Source organism: Myxine glutinosa, chromosome 5 (assembly GCF_964187855.1).
Source record: "Myxine glutinosa chromosome 5, kmMyxGlut1.1, whole genome shotgun sequence".
NCBI lineage: Eukaryota > Metazoa > Chordata > Myxini > Myxiniformes > Myxinidae > Myxine > Myxine glutinosa.
The window spans coordinates 156,481,554-156,499,799 of record NC_136265.1 but is presented as its reverse complement, the minus strand read 5'-3'; the positions used below and the strand labels follow the sequence as shown (position 1 = coordinate 156,499,799).

At 44.3% G+C, this 18,246-nt stretch overlaps 1 protein-coding gene across 4 annotated transcripts in view; it reads right to left on the bottom strand.

The window, feature by feature from the left end:
- LOC137426898 (calpain-1 catalytic subunit) overlaps positions 1-18,246 on the bottom strand; it is a 230,641-nt gene that overhangs the window by 173,214 nt on the left and 39,181 nt on the right. For all 4 annotated transcript variants that reach the window (XR_013623595.1, XM_078778894.1, XM_078778896.1 and 1 more), the window contains exons 3-4: positions 17,285-17,403; positions 10,938-11,071 (exon numbers count right to left, since the gene is read on the bottom strand). Coding sequence is in view for 3 of the 4 variants with exons in the window: in XM_078778894.1 (XP_078635020.1) it covers positions 10,938-11,071; positions 17,285-17,403 (253 nt within the window). In the remaining variant the exon portion in view is untranslated. The remainder of the gene's footprint in view (positions 1-10,937; positions 11,072-17,284; positions 17,404-18,246) is intronic.

The window sequence follows — 18,246 nt, the reverse complement described above, 5'->3', positions numbered from 1 at the left end:
GTCATTGTCATCAATTGAATGTCGCATTTATTTTTTATTCCCTGTCAAATGGCATTGGTCCCGCATTCCGAACCCGGAAGTAGGAAGTCATTGTCGGCAAATAAATGTTTCACTCTCTGTCACATGCCGTTGGTCCCATGTCAATCGGATGAAGTTGAAACGACAACGTTGCGAAGTTTCTCTGGGACGTACTGATTCCAAATATGAAGTTTAAAAATTAACGTTCCGAAATACGCTGATGACGTCATAATTTTAAAACGCGAAGTTTTTAAAATTTTAAGGTGTGCTGTCGTTGCTCTGAGACGTACTGATTCCGAATATGCCTTTGGTTTTGCTCTGCGATGAGTCGTACTCGAGTTATAAGAGGACAAACAAACAAACAAACATACTTTACTGCTTTATATATATAGATATATACAGATTATATATATACAGATAGATTATATATATGTATACAACAACAACAACATGCATTTTAAAGGCCATTTTCTCTACTAGAGCGGGGGTTAGTATGTATATATGTATATATGTATATATGTATATATGTGTATATATATATATATATATATATATATATATATATATATATATATATATATATATCATATATATATCATATATATATATATATATAGTCAAGTGAAAAAGTAAGTACACCCCATGTAAAGTTTTGACTTTTTCAACATATTTCAACATACCGCTATTTGATCTTCATTTCAACAATATTGATAGATAAAGGTGATATAATATAACAAATATCATGAAACATTTACATTTTGTAGTCCATTGTATAATTTAAATAAACATAAATGCAAATTTCGCATGTGGAAAAAGTAAGTACACCCTTGGCTCTAATAGGTGGTATTGCCCCTTTGGCAGAAACAACCTCAAGTAGGCGTTTCTTATAACTGTCTACCAGTCTCTGATATCGACTGGGAGAAGTTTTTACCCACTCCTCCATGTAGAATTCTTTCAGCTGTGCGATGTTTGAGGGGTTTCTTGCATGCACAGCTCGTTTCAAATCCCCCCACATCATCTCGATGGGATTTAGATCCGGGCTTTGACTTGGCCATTCCAGAACCCTCCATTTCTTTCTTTTCAGCCATTCCTTGGTGGAATTACTGGTATGTTTAGGGTCATTGTCATGTGCAAGGTCCACCTTCGGTTGAGCTTCAACTTTCCGACAGATGGCCTCACATTATCCTCAAGCACCCTCTGGTACAATGAAGAATTCATAGTGGATTCTATGATGGTGAGCTGCCCAGGCCCTAATGCAGCAAAGCTGCCCCAAACCATAATATTTCCACCACCATGCTTTCCAGTTGGTATCAGGTTCTTGTGGTCAAATGCTGTCTTTGGTTTTCACCAAACATGTCTTCTGGTCCTGTGGCCAAATAGCTCTACCTTTGACTCATCTGTCGAGAGCACATTGTTCCAGAAGTGCTGGTCTTTGCCTCGGTGTTCATTGGCAAACTTTATTCTTGCCCTGATGTTCTTTCTGGACAGCAACGGTTTCCTCCTGGCACACCTCCCATGTAGATCAAATTTGTGCAGCCTCTTTCTAATGGTAGACTCGTGCACTTTGACATCAACAGTGGCAAGAGCTACCTGTATGTCCCGTGATGACATTCTGGGGTTCCCAGAGACTTCTTTCAGCATCTTGCGGTCTGCTCTCGGACTGAACTTGCTGGGGCGGCCTGGCCTGAACAAGTTGGCAGTTGTTTGGAATCTTCTCCACTTGTAGATGGTCTTCCGGACAGTCGAATGATTGATTTCAAATTGTTTGGATATCTTTTTAAATTCCTTCCCAGACTCGTAGGCATCTATAACCTTCTTTCTGAAGGCCTCGGAGAGCTCTTTTGATCTCGGCATGGTGACGCCACACACTTCAACAACAAAGAGCAAAGCAAACTAAATGTCTGAGGTTTAAATGAGACAGGTTCCTCCAAGATCCTCTCTCACGATGTTCCAATCATTTGCACCTGAGCTGGTGAACCTGATTCTAATTTTAGGTATTTGAAGTAGTGATAAATGTAGGGGTGTACTTATTTTTTCCACATGCGAAATTTGCATTTATGTTTATTTAAATTATACAATGGACTACAAAATGTAAATGTTTCATGATATTTGTTATATTATATCACCTTTATCTATCAATATTGTTGAAATGAAGATCAAATAGCTGTATGTTGAAATATGTTGAAAAAGTCAAAACTTTACGTGGGGTGTACTTACTTTTTCACGTGACTGTATATATATATACTAGCGGGGTCACCCGTGGGAATCCCACGGGCATGGATGTGTGTGACATTTCGACATATTGAGTTTGATGCTGCACATTCATTTTTACAAAATGGTTACTGGCAAGTCATCAGATCCAGAAATGGTGTGATGAACACAATTTATTTATTTCACATAATATGTGACCCCTCACTCCTCTCCACCTGACACTCTCCTCTCTCCACCTGACACTCTCCTCTCTCCACCTAGCACTCCTCACCTCTCCAATCCCTCACACACCTCTCCTCTCCAATCCCTCACACGCCTCTCCAATCGCGCCTCACACTCCTCTCCAATCGCGCCTCACACTCCTCTCCAATCGCGCCTCACACTCCTCTCCAATCGCGCCTCACACTCCTCTCCAATCGCGCCTCACACTCCTCTCCAATCGCGCCTCACACTCCTCTCCAATCGCGCCTCACACTCCTCTCCAATCGCGCCTCACACTCCTCTCCAATCGCGCCTCACACTCCTCTCCAATCGCGCCTCACACTCCTCTCCAATCGTGCCTCACACTCCTCTCCAATCGCGCCTCACACTCCTCTCCAATCGCGCCTCACACTCCCCTCCAATCGCTCCTCACTCGCCTCTCCAATCGCTCCTCACTCGCCTCTCCAATCGGCTTTCCCCGTCTTGTTTCTCTCGTTTTTCTCCCGTCTCGTTCTTTTTCTTGCTCCAAATCGGCCCGTCTCACCCGTCGGCCCGTCGGAATCGGAAATCGGCCCGTCTTGCTTTCGTGCTTGCGCGTAAATAAATTGTGTTCATTACACCATTTCTGGATCTGATGACTTGCCAGTAACCATTTTGTAAAAATGAATGTGCAGCATCTAACTCAATATGTCGAAATGTCACACACGTCCATGCCCGTGGGATTCCCACGGGTGACCCCGCAAGTTTGCATTGACGTTCGTCGATGGACTCGTTCGCCCGTCTCATTCGTTTTCTTGCTACATCCTGTTCAAGTCTGCGTTCTTCATCGATCGTCTCATTCATTTTGGAAATAGAAGTTTCCACGCAGCGCATGAATTGTCACGATCCTCAAGAGGAATTTGTCTCGTAATCATCAAATGATAAATGGCAAGTAAATTATATTGTGGAAAATTAAAGATTTCAAATAAACCTATTTAAAGTGGATGCGCACATAACTAATTTTAAAAAACGAAGAAATATCTCTCGGTAATTTCCTGAAACATATTTTACTTCCGGCTAATAATGTTGAATGAAATAAAAACGAAGAAATATATGTCGGCATCATTGTTGACGTTTTTGTGACGACTGTCATCAAACGAAAAAGTAATATATCTTAACGGAAAAGCAAAAGCGAATTTTTAATATATATTGACACGTTGCCGTCGGTGTCATGTTGGGCGGTATATGATACACCATGACGCGATTTTTAAAAATATATCTCTGCATTTTCCCGCGTGTGTGGAATGTTCTCAATTATTGCTGACACCGAGTCCAAAACCATCGATAAAAATGAAATCATATGGTGAGTTAGATTGGAGATAAAGGCGTGAGAGAGACTCAATGGCCTTGAAGTTACAGGCGTTTGAGGATTCATTTTGTTCTATAAACGGCAACTTTCATCGGATTTTCTTCCCGTTTTTTTTCAACCGAGTCTAAAACTATGTTAGCGACTGTGAAAAATGAAATGATATATCGAATTTGATTTGAAATAAAACTGGGAGAGAGAGCAAGACACCACGGGCCTACAAAACAGGCCTCAAAGCTATGCGAGTTAATAAAATGGTGGATATTTTTTGTTTATAATTATATGAAGCCACTCCCAGAATGGGTGGAGCTATGGGTGGAGCTACTCTGCAAACCGAGTAAGCCACACCCCGGACAGACGCCCAACAGACAGACAGACAGACAGAATCATCTACGGCTATTATAATATATATATATATATATATATATTGTTACGGTACGCGGTTAAGGATGTCATATTTGCCGAGCGGAGGCTCCGCGACTGAACAGTTGTTCCCCGACTCACCCGATTCACCCAGACGTTGGCCGTATCGCGCCACAGCTATTCAATCGGGAAAAGACTAAGACGACGAATGCAAAGAGGAAGAAGAAGAAGAAGACTTACAGAAGAGTAACGGGGTTTATTATTATTTACACACACATAAGCAAAAAGAGCAGTCACGGGTATTTACAGCAGACATGAAAAAGCAGGTAACACAGTGCAAATTACTAGCTTATACTGACTTAGTTTACTACCCAGGACAGCACGAACAGAACAAACTCACGTACGCAAATGGATGGAAGGGTAGGAATCGTTTGGAGGGATGAGCAGGTGGGATCACAGGGCACAGCGAGCAGGTCCACTCCGGGCGGGAAGCGAGGAGCCGGCAGCTCCTTGTATTTGGCTTTACAGCGCACGCCGGCAGGGTCACTCGGCGGGTTTAAAAGGGGCTGGTTGAAGCGGCTCTTTGTCAAAGGCTTTTCGTATCTCTCACGCAACTCCGGTGCTACTCTGAACTCTCTCCCGGTGGACTGCCGACCCTCTTACGCACCTGGACTCATCTGCCGTATCTCTCGTGTAGCTTGTGTAGCTTGTCCCAGCGATCGTCGCACCCTTCTCTCATACCTTCAACGCGGGTCTGACACGCCCTCTTCGGTTTCGGTACCGCCCTCCCCCCCCCCCCCATGCTCTGTTTTGTGACCTTGTATGGTAATCCCATGGGCTTGTCCCCTTATTTGGGCATGGCGCCGACGGCACGCCCCTCGTGGCGAGCCACGGGCTTGTTTCCTTATTTGGGCATGGGGCTGAACAGCCCCGCCCTTCGTGGCGCGCCCTGGGCTTGCCTCTCCCGGGCGACCCCGCCCCTCCTGCTCAAACAGAGCACGGAGCACATATTCACTATCGCAGCGAAATGAGAGGGCGTGCACCCCACGCTTGTGAACTGCTTTACCCACAGATGGAGTGTTTGGCTGGGAAATGGAATTATTGAAGGGGAGCTATTCTTAATTGATTCAGTGCAATGGAGTGTCATTCTAATGGAAGACAAGGCCTTACTCTAAAACACATAAGATATAAGCTACTGAACAAGGGTTTTATCGTGTCCTTCAATGTGGTGTTTCATGGAATAACTACCGGGACGCCCTTTTTACCTTTACACAACTCTGGAGGCAGGAGGGGCCATATTCAACAATGTTCATCACCATTTCCAATATAATACAACACAATCAAAAAAAATGCAATCCTCATATCCGCAACAATATATATATATATATATATATATATATATATATATATATATATATATATATAATCGGGAGATTAAATCAGACGCGGACGTAGCTTCAGGACGTCGATCTTTAATTTGACAAGCTTTCGACCAACAAAGGTCTTCTTCTTAGTCTATAAAAACAACAGGCATGTACATCAGTCAAGCATGCATAGTGACATGTGTGTAAGATGCGTGATATGTGTAGAAAATGCGCACAAAAGGTAGAGCGACGCCAAAGCTCACTCACCGTCCCCGAGTTCAACGGAAGTGAAGCGCAGCTTACAGTTATCGCCCGCGTTTTGACCAGATGACAGATGACAGATGATGAACCAGATGACATCCAGTTCATCTGGTCAAAATCCCCCAGTAGTCTCACACAATTCCAAAATTAATTAAATTTGATTCATCCGACCATCAAGTTTACATTCGACAGCTCACAGTCCGAAGTTCACTTTCTAGACACATCACTCACGCTTCAAAATAACAGACTCGAAACAGAACTATACACCAAACCAACAGACATTCACTCTTACCTTCTCCCTTCTTCATCTCATCCTAAACATACAATTGCAAGCATACCATACAGTCAAGCACTCAGAGTAAGACGCATTTTCTCAACAAAAATGGCAGAAGAAACTTCTCTCTGCCAATTAAAAACACACTTCATTGCAAGAAACTATGACGCTCACTCTGTGAAAGAAGCAATAAACCGAGCAAAACGCATACCGAGAGCAGACCTTCTGACTTACAAACTCAAACCTGCAACTAACCGTGTCCCACTGGTAACCACCTACTCTGCTACCTCATCCCAATTGCCAAGTATTCTGCATAAGGCCCTTCCTCTCCTCCATCAATCAGAAACACTCGGCACCACATTTCCTCAACCTCCACTAACATCATTTTGACGTGGTCGAACACTCAGGGACCTCTTGGTAGAAGCAAAGCACCCACAGCTCCACAACAAAGAAACTAAGATCCCTGGCTTCTATAAATGCACAGCAAAAAAATGTATTATTCACAAGCATTTACTAGAAGGAAACAAATTTTGTAGTTCTAGCACTGGACAAAAATTCCCCATCACCTCCGACATGAACTGCAAATCTACATGGGTCAAAACTAGGGCTGTCAACCGATCCGAGACCGGGACGAAATCCCGGCGGTTCCCGGCGCCGAAATCCCGGCGAAATCCCGGACCGAGACGGTCTCGGGACGGTCCCGAGATAAATTGACTGACGCAATTTCTCGGTAAAAAAATCCCGGTTAAAATTCCAACTTCTTGCAGATATTTTCCATAATAGAGGCATTTATTGAGCCTTGCTTTCATTACTCTGCTTCTACACAAGCATCATTTTTCGCAAGTGCAGCTGAACTGACACAAACGATGATAGATAAAGTAAACTCACTGTTCCAGGATTTTCCCCTTGTCAACAAACAATGCACAGCAAACGAATCCGAATTCCGAATCCGGATCTTCACCAACATCTAATCATGTCGTCCTTGTCACACACGCTGCATCTCCACAAAATTTCGTCCGAATCCGTCCACAACTTTTTGAGATATTGTGTTCACAAACAAACGGACAAACAGACTGGAGTGAAAACATAATCTCCATCGACCTTTGGTGGCGGAGGTAACGAAATCAGGATGAAGGTCCCAATGAAAATCCGCCGCGTCGCGGCTTTATTTAAACCGTTGAATCCTTCCGCTGTATCACTCCACCTCGCCCCGCCCCGCTGCGGTCACGTGTCCGTCCTTGGAGACGAGTTACAGGATGTGGTTGCTAGGGTCTTTAGCACATTAATATCGAGGGACTCGCTCGAGCCCCGTGATTGGAGGGACGATGTCTATTTAGATTAAAAACACATTTATAACGGATTATTCTACACACAATGTATTAATACAAGTACAATACATTATGTAGTTTTATGAAATGAGTTTTTGATGAACGTTTATGTTTAATTGCAACGCTAAATCTATAAATTGTAAGAATCCCTCGGGGTTTGGTTTGACGGTTTGAATGTGAAAGTATTTTGGTTATCTTATCTCCACTTTAGGCCTGATAAGTTGATTACGTTTACTTTAGTCACAGAGTCAAAATAAGGAGGGGGGGGGGGTGATCACTACACCACCTGCTTTATAATTTACTAGCAGAAGTACCCGGCATTGCCAGGTGGGGGAGGGGAGGGGAGGGGAACGGGGGGGGGGGGGAGCGAGCCCCTTGGCAAAGCGAGCGATTTTTTTTGTCATAGCGTCATATCGTTCATAGCGTCATAGCGTCATCACGTGATCGCTCTGAGTGAATCAGCGCCCACCTGCTCTGATGCCGTTGATTCCGTGCGCTGAAATGCGCTGAGATAAATATGAATAAAAAATATTTCGTTGTGTGGCAGGAACTTCTGAAAATGTCTGCCGTCGTCCTGGTGGGGCTTCCCAGGAATTCAGGTAACGCAGTTGGGTTGATCAAAGCATGGGCTCGGATAACTTGGGTGCCTTATCAGTCGACAATTGTTAAAACACGTGAACATTCGATGAAAGGCGATATTTCGCGTTATCTATCTATAATTCCAGTAATCTCTCTGTGTGTGTGTGTGTGTGTGTGTGTGTGTGTGTGTGTGTGTGTGTGTGTGTGTGTGTGTGTGTGTGTGTGTATGCGACCGCTGTTTCTCGACAACTACCGGTCCGATATACTTGAAACTTGCCAGGTATATTGCTGGGGACCCGAGGATGTGCCTTTTCAAGGTTTCATATTAATCGGACAAGTAGTTACCGAGCTATGGCGATTTCTTTACCAAACTCCGCAAGCCGTTCGCTTTGGACCAAACCATTGCATGTAAATAGAGGGGGGGGATTGTCACCGTACTCGCAAGCCGTTCGCTTTGGACCAAACCATTTCATGTAAATAGAGGGGGGGGGGGGTTGTCACCGTACTCGCAAGCCGTTCGCTTTGGACCAAACCATTTCATGTAAATAGAGGGGGGGATTGTCACCGTACTCGCAAGCCGTTCGCTTTGGACCAAACCATTTCATGTAAATAGAGGGGGGGGATATAATTTTAGATATATATATAGTACGGGCATGCCCTAGTTAGTTTCAATTTCTGGAATAAGGGGTCGGTATATTCGATCCGTCCACCGAACGGCTATCAACGGGTTGAACAAAAAATTGTACATTCCGATTTGAGTTGAGGCACGCAACGCTGCGTCATTATAGCCCGCTTAACGGAACTATTAAAAAAAAGTAACATGCACATGTGCGCAGCAGCAGGACGCGGCAACTATTGAACTATCATGAATATCGAACGGTCGTACGTGTACGCGCGCGAGCTACGAGAACGCTTGACATGCCCGATCACAACTCACAAAATGATAATGAAACTCCAACCGGGACTCGAATATGCCTGGGCAGAAACATTTTCTCCCTCTCTCTGACATTCCGAGCAAGAAATTACACGACAATACAAACTGTAATGAGATAACCCAGTCCCATCAGTGGCCGATCATCTGCATGTAGGCGGTGTATTTTATTTCATCCCGGGAAATGGAAGCTAAGTCGGAATTTAAGTACTCAACATCAGAAATGAATTTTTTTCATTGTTGTTTATATATTGTAATGAAATTCCATTATTTTTGAAGCCTTATTTTTATTTTATTTTTTATGTATTACTTTGTCAGGAACATTTACTATCAGTTTATTACTATCAGCCGATCCGAGATCCCGTTATGAAAATTGAAAATTTATCGAGACGGTTCCGAGATGGGATTTTGAATCTAGCTAACAGCACTAGTCAAAACCTAATCACTTGCCAAAAGTGCAACAAACAATATGTTGGAAAAACTGAGAATACACTCGACACACGATTTAATAACACCCTGTCAGAAATCAATAACTTCCACACCAGTCAGGGCAAATCTCTACCTTACACGATACACTTTAATCAACCGGATCACTCGATAAATGACATTCAAATCTCTGCCATTGAATCAATCACAAATCGATCACACACCACGATTCTGAAAGGTGAGTCCTTTTGGATACATAAACTTCGGACAAAAATCCCTCATGGCATAAATTTTGATGATTAAAGAATGTTCCTCCATCAACCCAATTAAATCATTAACTGTAACCCATTCATTCATTCATTCATTCACTCATTCTACCTTTATATGTCATATATATATATATATATATATATATATATATATATATATATATATATACTGAAACGCAAAAGAAACTTATCACCTTTGAAACCTTTAAATATCAACAATAACACTGCGTGTAGTAAATGTGTGAACTTATTTGTGGACAATAGTGTCCTCACTGTCAGACAAAACGGTCACGGATGGTCACTTGAACCTTCAATGGTCACTTCATAGCACAGCTGTTGAACAGCCGTTTTGACTGTCAGTGATTAGCCAAGGGGTACGGGATGATTTTAATGAGCTGCACGTGATGTCTTGATATTGGCTTTTAAAAGGCCAGTGCAAAATGGGCATTTCAATCAACATGCCACGATTGTCAAGGGATCAACGGCAGCGTGCCCTGGGCATGCTGCAAGGCGGACTGAGCTACCGTGAGGTGGCACGTCGCCTTGGCTGTTCACACCAGACGATATCGGCCCTGGTGGACAGAGACACCCTCCACAACTCTGCAGATGACAGACCTCGATCAGGGAGGCCAAGAGTCACCACTGCAAGGCAGGACAGGCAGATGGTCCGGAGAAGAATAAATAATCAACTCCAAAGATTTATGCGAGCCAAATATGTGAAATTACAAACTCTATGTGCAACCCCTAAATTTAGTCCAAATGGCTTTAAATTTCACCACAAGTGTTTTTTCATACATACAAAAAAGATTTAAGCGTTAGGAGCATGACTTTTCTAACTTTCATTTTGAAGAACCATCCTAATGCACATGTCTGATCAATATATAAGATATATGCACATTGCACATGTCTGATCAATATATATGCCGACATGCACTATATCAGATCGATATCAATATATATGCCTTTTGGTACTGTATTCAACATATGAATAAGATTGATATATGCCTACATGTATGTATTTTGGTTATATGTATAATCAGATCAACATATGCCTGTACGGTCAGCAAAGGTACATACAAAACCAAAAAGTTACTGCAGCTGCACAAAACATACAAAACCAAAAACATTCTTTGGCATACAACCATGCATCATATAAATAAGATTCTTTGCTGCATTTGTGGGAAAAAAAACTGATGCATGTGCAACATCCTCCAATCCAAATGACAAGATTAAATCAAACAAAACTTGTGTACGCATCACCCCATGCATGTCTAACTTCATAAAAATCATCAAGTGTTACTGCAGCTGCAAAGCAAGTTTGAATGAACTAGCTTTAAATGAGTATGAACAATGGGAACACTCCTTACTTTGCATATGCTTTCTCCAAGAGGGCACCCCAGAACTCATTGTTATCGACCGAGTGGACAAACACCAGTTCACCAGCCTTCACTGGTAGTCGATCATCAATAACAACATCCACCCATTCTCCATACTGCCAGAACTGGGAAAGAATGTGGGGTACACAATGGAGGAATCATAACGAGCAAGTAAATCAACCAAAGAGCCTATTTGCTGAAGTTCACGTCAAGGTACTGGTCGCCTTCAACAGCAGGTGACATCACTGACAGTCCAACCAATGGGAGGCCTGCATGCTTGAAATTAAACATGAGGCGGATTACTTCCCTCTGCGCATCAATGTTGGACTGGTTTTAACGAGAGTGAAATGAGAGTTATTCAATGTTCTTTTCAACTTTAATCGCAACCGTGAACAAATGTCTGACCTCCTCAAAACTTTTTTTTTTCAATATAATGAACATTTCTTGTTTTTAATTTTCCCTTTATACAATCAGATGGAGAACCTTTTGTGTTAATGTTCAGCATAATGAAAAGGGAAACAAGACAGAGGAGGATAAAGGACATTTGAACCAGCTTCAAGCTCATGACATATTCAAGTAGTTCGACAGCCATTCTACGACACCACTGACTCCATACAGCGTCATACTCCATACATACGTCATACAGCGTCATACTCCATACTCCATACATCCATCCACCGTTTGCCCTGTTCACGTGACTCGTGGTGGTCCCTCTCGGCTCTCCCCCCGTTGGTATTTTTGTGCATATAAGATTGTTCATAGTTCTGTTTAAATATTTTTAAATATGTTCAACCTTTCCCCTTCTGTTTTTTATTCAGTGGTATATTACAACACGCTGTTTTTCTTCCTATTTAAAAGGCTTTTCTCAAGTTCCTCTCCAACTCATTCCACTTCAAAAAAAAGAAATTCAATATCTTATACGTCTCCCTCACTACATGGTCTAAATTCACATTCATTCCATCCCTCCTCCATCATCCTGAACCGGATTGCTAACTTGAAAATCACAACAAACCCAATTTGTTATCAATGTTCGTCTTTCATTAATCATCCACTTTCTAAACTCCCCTCTTGCCCCTCCCATCCAAATCCCCCCCCTTGCACCTACACTCCGAAACTTCCCCCTTGCCCCTCCACTCTTAAACTCCCCCCTTGCCCTTCCCCTCCTAAACTTCCCCTTTGCCCCTCCCCTCCTAATCTCCCCCCTTGCCCCTCCACTCCTGATCTCCCCCCTTTCCCCTTCCCTCCAAAACTCCCCCCTTGCCCCTCCCCTCCAAAACTCCCCCCTTGCCCCTCCCCTCCTAAACTCCCCCCTCACTCCTCCCCTTCAAAATCCCCCCCCAATCCCTCCCTTTCAATTCTCCCCCCATACCATTCCTCTCCAATTCTCTCTCCTCCCCCCTCCTCCTCCAAGCTGCCTCCTCCCCACTTCGTCTCCCTTCTATCTCATACCTCCACCCCCCCAAACCTTCTACTTTCCTCTGCCCCCCCTCAAACAACCCCTCACTGTGCCGCATCCCTTCACCAGCAAACCTTTCATCCTCCTCATCCTTCCCTTTCTTGGAACTCTTCTGCAACATCTGAAACACTATCAACTGCTCTCCCTACCTCCCCCTCTCATCCTTCATCTTACCCTACTCCTCCCCTCCCCTGTCCTGTACCCGATGCTCCCCCTCTCTCTTCATTAACGGTATGGACCTCAAACATCCGGGGCCTTCGCTCAAACCTGACTGATCTCTCCATACAGGTTGCTTCTGACAATCCAGACTTGATCTGCTTAACAGAGACTTTCCTCCTTCAAGATGTCTCTGATTCCTTAATATCTCTTCCTGGTTACTCCCTCCTCCGGTATGATAGACCTGAGCCTCGGCCTGGTGGTGGGGTGGCTATCTTTGTCAAAAACTCTTCCTCACTCTCCTTGCACTGCTCTCATTCCTCCTCACCCGCAGGAGTACCTCTGGTTACGGCTTCCTCTCCGCTCCCACCTTTTGTTCATATGTGTTCTGTACCGTCCCCCAAACAGTGATGACTCCATCTACATTTCACTGTCTGACAACATGGACCAACTTCTATCCACTCATCCCAACTCTCTCTTCCTCATATGTGGTGACTTCAACTGTCATCATGCCACCTGGTTGGGTGTGGGTTCCTCTCTCACTAGTCATGGCACCTCTGCAAAGGACTTCTGTGACTCACTGGGATTGACACAATCTGTCAATTTCCCGACCCGGATCTCAGCCAATGGAGTATCTTCTCTTCTAGACTTGGTTATGACAAACTTCCCTGCTAATGTCTGCTACTCTTCTTCTGCTCCAATCGGTTCTTCTGATCATGTGCTTGTCAAAGTGGACATCTCTCTGGCCATTCTCAGAGAGCCTCCTCAGCGTCGACGAGTCTGGCATTTCACTCAGGCCGACTGGGACGGTCTTCAAGCAGCCATCAATCGTCTGGATTGGTCTCCCATCTCCACTGCCTCTGACATCAATTCTTCCTGGGAATTCTTCCAAAGCAAACTGATCTCTCTCATGCACAGATTTATCCCATCTCGCCTTCAATTGTCTTACCCTTCCTCCCGTCCATGGTACACTGAATCTTGTGGTGAGGCAGTTGCCCTGAAACAACTTGCCTTTGCCTCTTGGAAGGCTAATCCAACTGAAGGAAATCTCAGTTCCTTCCACCAAGCTCGGAACAAGTGTGTGTCTACCCTCAGGAGTGCCAGGAAGCACTATCTCTCCTCACTCAAGAATGAACTCTCAAACCTGTCTCCTTCCTCCAAATCCTGGTGGCGTCTGGTCAAATCCGTTTCTGGTGTTTGTTCCCCCTCCATCCCCTCCCTTACCTCAAATGGCCTCACAGTTGACATCGCACGTGACAAAGCCGAATGCCTCAACTCTGTGTTCGCCTCGAAATCCTTAGTCCCAAACCCATCTCTCTCTGTTCCCACCTTTCCCAGTCGAACCCAACTGCTCCTGGACTCTGTGTCCTTCTCTCCTGACAAGGTGGAGGAGTTTTTGTCAAACCTCGACTCTGATTCTGCAACTGGACCAGACGGCATCAGCCCACGGGTCCTAAAATCCTGCTCTGCCGCTCTATCTCACCCTCTCTCTGTTCTTTTCACCCTATCTTTTGCTCAAGGTCATCTGCCAGCATCCTGGAAATCAGCTAACATTACCGCTTTACACAAAAAAGGTGCAAAAACAGATCCTTGCAACTACAGACCAATCAGCCTGCTCCCAATTATCAGCAAAGTCATGGAATCCATCATTGCTTCGGATATGAAATCTTTCCTCTTCTCCAATGGCTTGATCTCTGATCATCAATTTGGTTTCAGACCAGGTCACTCTACTCTGGACATGCTGCTTCTGCTGTCTCAACAATGGATGGAGGTCCTCAATGCCAAACAGGAAATCAGAGCTGTCTCCCTTGACATATCAAGGGCCTTTGATACGGTCTGGCACCCAGCTCTGCTCACCAAACTCTCCTCCTATGGTATCCATGGAAATCTCCATGCATGGCTTGCGGACTTCCTCTCTGGTCGTAGTCAACGTGTGGCCCTGAATGGATTTCTCTCATCTCCCCTTCCTGTTCAGGCTGGAGTTCCCCAAGGAAGTGTGCTGGGCCCTGTGCTTTTTCTGGTCTTTATCAATGATCTCTCTGACTCTCTGGAAAATCCTCTCTATCTCTTTGCTGATGACTCCACTCTCTGCCGCTCCATTCCTCTTCCCTCAGATCGGCAGTCTGCAGCCTCCTCACTCTCTGAAGACCTGGACAAAATCACAGACTGGTCAAACAAGTGGAACATGTCTTTCAATCCTGCCAAATCTCACTCTCTTACTATGTCTCTCCGAAAAGATCGACTGGACAACCCTCCCATCTACTTTCTCAACAATCCTCTCCAAGAAGTTCTGTCACTCAAGCTTTTGGGTCTCACTATCTGCCATGATCTTTCTTGGGAAAACCACATTTCCAAGCTGGCCTCCAAAGCCAGTCGCCGACTGGGCATCCTCCGTCGTGCGAAGTCCTTCCTCGGCACACCTGAGCTCCTCACCACATACAAGGCTTTCATCCGCAGCTCAATGGAATACTGTTCTCCCCTATGGGCTGGTGCTCCTGCCTCACACCTGGCTCGGCTTCACGCTGTTGAATCCAAAGCTTTCAAAATCATTGGAATCTCCCGCGATGAAGCTATCTCTGAGGGCCTTTCACTCACTCACCGCAGGCAGGTAGGTGGTCTTTCTGTCTTCTACCGACTCCTCTCCGGCCTTGCTCCCCCAGCTCTCTCTGTGCTCTGTCCCCCAAATATTCCTACAGGTCGCACAAGATCTGCCAGCAACCCTCTGATGGTTAAACTGCCGAAATCTCGGCTCTCTGCTCACCTTCACTCTTTCATTCCTCTTTTCTCCCGCCTGTGGAACAAACTCCCACACTCCCTTCAATCCCTCTCCTCCCTCCAGGTCTTTAAAACAGCTGTTCACCACCATCTCTTATCTTCCCCCATCCATAACCTTGATCTTTTCTACCCCCACTAATTCACCCCAGATCCACCTTGTTTGAAATTCCAACTTATTTCCTGGAAATCCTGGCAGTGTCCATATGTTTATACCTCTCCCACCCCCCCCCCCCCTTCACATGCCTCCCCCCCTTCACATGCCTCCCCCCCTTCACATGCCTCCCCCCCCTTCACATGCCTCCCCCCCCAAAGCCCTCTCCCTCCCACAGATCTCTCGATGTCTCCATGTCTCTCGGTCCCTGCTCTCAAATGTTGTGTTTGTGTCCTTCCCCCTCTCTCCCCATCTTGTCTACCGCTCCCGATGTTATTTGTTTTATGTGTCTGTTTGTCTTTCTGTGTGATAAATGTTCGCTCTTTCACGAGCCTCGATCTTGTATACAAAAAAAAAAAAAAAAAAAAAAAAAAAAAAATACATAGTTGATAATAGTTTTTCCATTTCGGAAAGGCAATTTATGTCACTCAAGAGGAAACTGTAAAAAAGGGAATGATTTGCTCAATTCATCTCTCCTCACCAAGCTCATTTTCCAATCAATTTAGTATTTTTTAAGGGGCTGTCAGGACAGCCAAGAAGTATGTGAACTCACCTTTGAGCTGTCTTACCTGGGTCCGAATCTCGACTCGGCTATTAATTCTGACCTTGATGTTTCACACAGAGGGTGAGGCATCAATGCGTATATCGTCTATCGAGAAAAACTGCAAGCGCGAGGATCCCTCTGCCAGCAGTGAGGGTGTTGGTGGACATTAAAGATCCCAAGGTGGCTTTCACGAAGAGTATGCGGGTTATCGTCAGCACCCTGAAAAAATTACAAATCGCTACCCTGACTGACAGCTGGGAAGGCTACTGCTTTGGTGAGAATCCACTTCAGCAGCACAGACAACGCTGATGATAATGATGATCCTACTTACTATTCTAGAACCACCTTTGAAATAATTGGCCCAAATTAACAAACCATGTAACTTTATGAAAAGTGATGAGTCACCCCATGAAAACCAATGACATTCCTTTCACCTCCTTTCCTGGGAATGACGGGGGTGAACTTGTATCTCGTACTCTCCATTATAGCAAGAAACAATAATATATTTTGCGAACGATTCCATGCCCAAAACATATTCGTTTCTGCAGATCGAGTCATTCATTGTAACATTGTGTTCCAAAAAGCAACTTCAAGCCAAATGCACTCTGATGAAAAAAGATACACTGTTGTATTGAATATTGTGTGCGCTTGAAGCTTTCGGCCATTAAGGCACTGTCATCTAGTCCAATAATCTGTGAGGAGAGTCGGTACGACTGACGCAGCCGTATAGTCTATGAACATTCCAGGAGCTTTGCTATCGCCTTCCGAACAAAATAGAGGGAAGAACTTCAGAATATGGTCCAAGCAAGTCCTCGGGTTGTTCTCTTCAGAATACAGTGGTGACTAATATTCACAAGAGAGTACCAACATACAGATCAGCCAGCTTAACATGCACACTGAATGACAGCATTGAATCAACAAAGAATGGTTAACCCACAGATAACAGAAAAACAATGGCATGTGCTCTTGCTTAGTCACAGATTCACAACTACAGAGTTCAAAGAATACCTTACCTCATGCAGTCCAGAGAAAAAGGACATGCGAAGGGTCTTTTAAACTTTTGCTTTGTGTTTTGCACGAAACAAGTAGCGCTAGGAACTGCCGTACACATCTGAATGCTGAATCTCACAGTAACTCTGTCTGCCGCCAGGTCATAAATGTTTTGTCCAAGTACTGTTAAACAGAAGGGTTTTGAACGTGCCAAGAAGGTCAAGTATATAATTAAATTGAAATAAAATATGAAAGAAAAGCCTCACCTGGAAGTGAAAGATCCCAGCATAGTCTTCATCAAAGCTCTGGTCAGTTGGTGCGACCCTTGCCAACAGTTTCTCATTCAGAGTAAGTGATGCAATGGCAGCCAGAAGCCAGCAATCGCCTGCACATGGGAACAAAGTACCAGTAAGAGTCACACATAGTTACAGGGTAGTGATTAAAAGCTACGCACCATGGCCGATGTAGGGTAACAGTAGACTTGCTATGCAATCCAGTAAGCTGCACAAGCCCTCATGAGAAACCTACGACAACATCAACTACTTCTGCTTTTTGTATTTCACTCCTTCTTCAGTCTCTACTTATTTTCTGCTTTTATTTCTACCCTCCGTTCTTTCTATCCTTCCTCGTGAAGGAGATTGTAGTTTGATCATCTACGGTGTCCATCGGCTTATGAAGGACTTTTAGGAAGCCATTATCTTAACTGCTTTATCCTGTTGATGAGGCCATAATCACAGAAAGAGCAGTGTCACATTGTCAGTGTGTATTTATGAAAATATATGTGTGACCAATGCACACCAGCCTTTTGGGTGGTGATCCATGACCATAACCTGTGTAGATCTCTCATTTGCTTTGTAAACAAAGGCCTACAAAATGGAGAGGCAACAGCAATGAGATATATGCTTCGATTGTGACATCTTTCCATTGTGGGAATGTGATTACAATATAATCTATGTAGCAAATGCGTATCCAACCAGAAATCCCCAAAAAATTGCTCAACTGATTGCAACATTACCGAGAAACGGCTATGCCACGAATGCAGCGCACCAACAGCAGCTTGGGCCAGGGATACAAGACAGTCGGCAAGTAGGCAAGTCGATAAGCCAGTCGGCCAGCACAAAATGACCTCCCTTTCTCAAGAGCAAGCATGGCACTTTCAATAGATACAGAGGAGTGACAGCAAATAGGGCAGCCATGTTTTTAATGACTGCGATTACGAAATACAGCA